This window comes from Hetaerina americana, unplaced genomic scaffold, assembly GCF_022747635.1.
Source record: "Hetaerina americana unplaced genomic scaffold, ioHetAmer1.1.p SCAF_10, whole genome shotgun sequence".
Taxonomy (NCBI): Eukaryota; Metazoa; Arthropoda; class Insecta; order Odonata; family Calopterygidae; genus Hetaerina; species Hetaerina americana.
Window position 1 is genome coordinate 16,538,857 of NW_027286070.1, and position 6,000 is coordinate 16,544,856.

Consider the following 6,000-nt stretch of genomic DNA (forward strand, 5'->3'; position numbering starts at 1 on the left):
AGAAAAATGTGTCTGTAGCATTATCTGCTCGGCAGTGTAGCGAAACTAGTCGAAATAACAATTCTATTCTGTGGAAACGCAAATTTATTTGATTCTTCCTTGTTAATTATAATGGAATTAGGAGAAAGTATCTGCCTCAACTTTCTCTTTTGTTTGTAACATTAGAGGGAAATATTCAATTCAAACTAAATGCAAGGGTGACAAGCATTATGCGGCATGCCGTCGGAAAGTGTCACTTAAATGAAAACTAAATTATTTCGACATACTTTTTACTTCTTTTTGATAAAGCCCAGAATTGGGCTTTTAGGTTACTCTGATTTTTGCATGTAGTAGAGGGTGTAATATCAATAAACGCCAATGCCGTAATGTCGTTTTTGCCCGTCTCCTCTTTTACAGGTGCGGGAACGAAGGCTGTGGCCCGATGGAGCCACCATCTGTTCCTCCTCCTGCTCCCCGCCACCTACAGCATCTTCGTCTCCTCGACGGCCAACGTTCACCACTTCACTAGGTAACGACTCTCCAGCGCCATTTCGTGAGCTCGATTGAAGTGAGAAGACGCCCCCCGCTTTCCTTCCCCGGCAAGACCCTCTCCCCCGGCGGGCAACGCCGTCGCCATCGCCGCCGGTCTCTCCGCGTGGGAACACCCAACAGTTGACGAGCGGCAAGCGTGGCGGAGGAGGAGGCGGGAGGCTCGGGGCGTGGTGCGGACGCACGTGCTGAACAATTTTTTTTTCTTTTTCTCTCTCTCTCTCTATCTCTATCTCTCTCTCACTCTGTCTCTCCCTGGGCGAGCGGACATGCTTGTGGACTTTCTGAAAGGGTGGACAGAAAAAAAACATAATGACGAATGGATCCATTTTATGAATATATATAAATATATACATACATATATAGAGAAAATTAACGAGTAAGGGTTCAATGTTTTTAGTGGAATCACTGAAAAAAATGTTTCTCCATTGTTTCATTGTAATTCAGGTGTGAATGGGAATGCGAGCTGTGTTTTTTTTGTCATTAAGTTTCGACTAATGTTTGCTCCACGTCAAGAATTGCACAAGGGCTCTCCGGAAAGAGGGGGGCGAGCGCTCGTGATCAGTGTCCACTCAATGATGTGCCCATCCAGTGTCTCTAGTCGCGCGTGTAAGTGGTGGTCTAAGCATGACTCTTCCTCATTATTCCATTGGCTGACCTCTCGTGGAACGATAAAAAAATGATTGTCCATCCACGAAATTTGCTTAGTACCAGCGTAATTCGTTTCTCTCCGAGTATCAAAAAAATTGTTTACTATCATAAAACAGGTCGTGTTTCTGAATCGTAAAAACGTCACGAGAGAGTGAAAGGAATTCAGGGAAAAAAATCACATTGATAAATTCCCCCAGTCACTTTGGACGGATAAGTGGGAAGGACTGAAATAAAAATGAGAGAGAGAATAGAATATCCATCTTGTTGCGCGTGGTTACAGAATGGCATTTTCTGATGCGGACTGTTCTAATTTTATTTTTGAGCTGGCTTCGTCGGATGAGGGGAGAGGGAAAAATTTTCCTTTTTTCCTGAGAGCATCCATATCCTCGCCGTGCGATTTCAAGTGTGAGAAAAGTGCATTCAGATGAATCCTGGGCAGAGAGAGAGAGAGGAAGGGAGAGAGCCGGGCGGTAAAAAGTGGTCGGTGAACTGATGAACGATTTTGATGAATTGTTTTATGAAACCTCTGGGGGCGAGTGTTCGTGTTTGAAACTGCCCATCTTCCCTTCCTCCCCGCAATGGATCGCATCCATCTCCGCCACGGAACATCCACCCACCCCACGGGGTGTCAGGGGAGACGGAAGGGGGTTGGACACGGCAGACGGCGTCGGCCGCTTGGGGTCTTAGCTGGAAAACCTCAGTAGGACTGGGAAAGGTTGTCCGCTAAAAGTTTTCTAAGTTTTCATGTGTCGAGTGATTCAGTCCCGATGTATGACGCCGGGGTGTTTGGTGACTCCCGCGAGGGTGGTTACAGTTTGAAGAACTGTTAGGTGGTGACATTCTATGACCGACAAGAAAATTGGCGGAAGATTTCAATGTTTACTCGATTGATCTGAGTGACAAAACCGTGACGCGTGCATATGTGTGTATATATATATATATATATATATATATATATATATATATATATATATATATATATATATATATACATACACACACACATTGGATCATGATGGCAGTGGAATACTTCCGCTTTTGGAATACTGTCCCACGCAACCTTTTATCCCGTGTTCCCCATTCGATGAGAAGCCGTTCATCTGTCCGCAATTGTGCATGTGAGCGCATTGCAAGATGTGTGATGAGGCATTTATTTCCCCACCCACCAGACGGTTTCCAGCAATTTTCCCTATTAGACCCGTTTGGAAGATCGCCAATATCCCCTTCCGCCACGGATGGACTCCGAATTTGCAAACGACGATACAAACAGCCCCCTATGGACACCCAGAACATCAGAAAGTAAGGCATGTGTAAGGAACTCAGGAAAGATGTGACAGTCTGTCAGTGTCAGCACCGGCTCATCCAAGTAAAACTTTCACTCCTCCCATTAATCTTCTTCGGCGGAGTAGGTTTAGTTCATTCATCTCCTAACGGTCTAGGGAGGATACCTCTGGAGACAAAGATTTTATCCTTCGGTGATATTTGAGGTTTTAAATACATTGAAAAATGGGTGTTCTGAGTGTGTTGCTGTGGAGAATATAATCTTCATAATCCCTCTCTCTCTCTCTCCCTCTTTAGCGTCATTCGTTGTCTTCAGACAATTGAAGACTCGCCGAATTGCCCCTATGGATTGGAAACTTTTTGTCTGTCGATTCGTTGAATGCACACACACATTTTATTGATAGGGGTGCTTCAGGTATGTGTGAGTGTGTGTGAGTTTTACCCTTAGCACCAGCATGAGAGATCCTTTGAGCCTTCCTCAATCGTTCCCAGTCTTGCTTTTTTTATTTGAGCAGATTCCTACAGTCTAAGGACTCTTCTGAGTGAACGAATGAGGCTCCTTACATTGCTCCAACGAATGAGGCTCCACGCATTGCTACCGTTGAACTGTGACCCCGTTTTGCCCCCCTCCCCAAAGATTTGTCCCAAGGTCTTTTTCTCATCTTCAAGTCAACAAAAAAAAACTTAGCATTAGCGACTTGGAGAGTCCCTAAACTGAGCAAGAAATGAAGATGAGTTGATGGATGTTGGTTGTGGGCGAAAATGTTGTGGTTCACTTCATCAATGACATTATTGTATCTGTCTGACTTATATTTATGGTGTAATTCAAGAGAGTTAAAATGAGATATGCCAAATTATCCCCTCATATATATATATATGAAACTAAATGTATTGCTATCAAGCATGTATTTTAATATTTTTATCTCCCGAAAGAATCCTCCCCGTTTTCGTCCTATCGTTTATTTTTTGTTATACGTCGGCGCGTATGTGAGCTCTCAGTGAAGCCGCTACGCTATTTATTTTTTCATCATCAGACACCCAAGATTTCCACCTTCATCGATTTCCAACATTTTCGCATTTTTTTCACATAGTGAGATCCTTGAATATTGGGTTGCTCCGCTGAGTGGATAACTCCCGACTTATTGCGAATGCCACACGGAAACTAGCAAGTCTTTCGTTTTAAGCTATCACCTCACGAGGAAAGATCGGCCAAGGCTGTTTTATTTACGCGTTTCCCCTGTCTCGCGTGGAATCACCACCTGACTACTGCAGTCCCTCTTTGCCTTGTCTTCCCTTTCGGTATACCATTGCAAAAAGTCTTTGAAGCGGGAAGTTTTGGGAGATTTTGAATTCGCGCGAATTCTCTAAACCAAATTATGTTGTCATTTTATCTTGCAGTGACAAGTATCTTGTTACCAATGAATATATCTGAAGGACGAGTTACAAGAAAGGAAGTTGCGAAACTAAACACACACACAAAATCTGCGTTCATTTTTTTCGTTTTTATCATCCGCCTCCTTCACGGTGATAATCTTCATCGCTGTTTTTATTAAATGTATTTATTCCAAGATAACACTTAATTGCGCTACGATCGTCAAAATTGTTTTCTAAACGATTCCAAAAATTTCCTAAATGTTACCGGGGATAATTTCCATTGTTGATTTTATTGGTGGATTCCGCGACCGTAATGTAATCTTTTTCCTCTCTGCCTAAATGAGTGGTGATCATTCGATGAAATTATGTTGCCTATTTTTTGGCACTCAGAGGAACTTGAAAAACTATTCACCCCTCCAGCAGAGTATGACTTACCCGCAGCGTGGACTCTTGGCCATTCTTCTTGATGAAAAAGTCAGTGTTTCCAGTATTTTTTTGACATTAATGGGCTGTAGCAGTTCAGATCGACACTGCGCCGTTTCATTTAAGCCCGCCTATCATCGTACAGTGGATCGAATAGCTTTGAATGGTACACCGGTGAAGCTTGAGGCAATTACAAAAGTTTTTCTCCACTTTTTAAAAGCGAAAAAAATAATGCTGTCTAGATATGCTTTTGGCAATGTTCCATCGTTGACCTTTCACGAAAATTGTTCCAATGATTGGTGCTTAAAAAGTCTGATGTGTTTATTGGTGTGAGATTCATCTCTGTGTAAGGAGTTTTTGAAATTTAAAAATTTTAATGTTCGTCCGATACTACTTAACGACAGCGAATGCTGAGCGGGTGTTACAGAGATATGGGAAAAAATAGCATAATAAAATCGTTTTTATAGCGTAAATAAAATATTCATCTAGTCTAATGAGAACCAAATGAATTCTGTTCTTTATCACTATAGATACAAGCGAAGTCTGATTCCGCTTTCACGGAAGAGCCAAAGAGTTTGCAAAATCCCCTTTATACCTATTAAACTGTTTTATTATTTATTCTCGAGTTTTGCCATTCGCAAGTCACGCGGAGACAAAACATTTTATTTTTACCTGCTTTGTTGTAAAGGGTTATTTTTTCATTCTTATTGAGCCTTTGCGTTACAATGCACTAACAGGAGATACTAATGTACTTCATTTCTGAGAGTAACGTACATATTTTGGGATGAAGACTTAAGAAATGATAATTTTGAGAGGCTGAATTATGAATTCAATGGCATTAATGCCTTCATGAGGTGTATTCTTTGTTCCGCCATGAAAAATGAGTGGAGTACCTTTCTCATGAGCATATTTAAAGATTCATATTTGGTATTTGTTTGGCAGTTCAACACAAGTAAAGTGTTTCCATTATTTTATATGAAAAAGAGAACTTTATAATCCATAATACATTCTTAATAAATGTATGATATCTTGAATCTGAGCTGAGCTCTCTTGTTATTGTTATTATTAAGATTGAAATTAGGTTACAGGTTCAAATTGTATCCATTAAATCCTTTGACAAATTTACGCTCGTCGTGTGCACGTTCAAATTGTACCAGGGGCGGATTAAGAATTTCCGTCTTGAATTCCATCGAAATTTTGTACAGGAGAGTGCTGAAATATCATTATGGGCTGCATCCTGCATTTCATTAAACTGGAAAAAAAATGCTTTGACCACATGAAAGCATCCGCAAAAAATGAAGAGGAGTGACAAAAATCTCTGATGAATTTTTATAAATGTTTAAAAAAAATGTATTAGTGTGAAAGTCATTCTATTTATTTCATCCTGGGGAGACTTCCAAGGAAGAAAAGGGCTAGGTGACACGAGCAAGAAGACGCATTCGAAGTGGTTTCTTCTGTCCAAGCTTGATTTGTACCAGAGAATTTTTAAATTGTATTGAACACGATGTTACTCTGTCTGCAAATTAAAATAAAAATTAATTTTATTTGACAAATTCCAACGTTTTTTAAACATTATATGTACCAGGATAGCACCCAACTAAATTTGGTGGCTGGAGCTGAAAGTAAAAATAATATTTTTCTGTGAATGTTTTCAAGTTGATGACTTAGTTATCATAGCAATGTCCCAATTCAATGATAAATTTCAAAAGTGATCATTTTGAAGAATTAAATGCATAACTAAAC

The 6,000-nt window shown here is 40.5% G+C and overlaps 1 protein-coding gene across 1 annotated transcript in view; it reads left to right on the forward strand.

Moving 5' to 3' along the window:
- The window catches only part of LOC139699994 (uncharacterized), a 148,475-nt gene extending 142,687 nt beyond the window's left edge, over positions 1-5,788 (forward strand). The window contains exon 5 of the mRNA XM_071598415.1: positions 397-5,788. Coding sequence (XP_071454516.1) covers positions 397-512 — 116 coding nt within the window. The 3' untranslated portion in view covers positions 513-5,788. The remainder of the gene's footprint in view (positions 1-396) is intronic.
- The last annotated feature ends 212 nt before the right edge of the window (positions 5,789-6,000 follow it).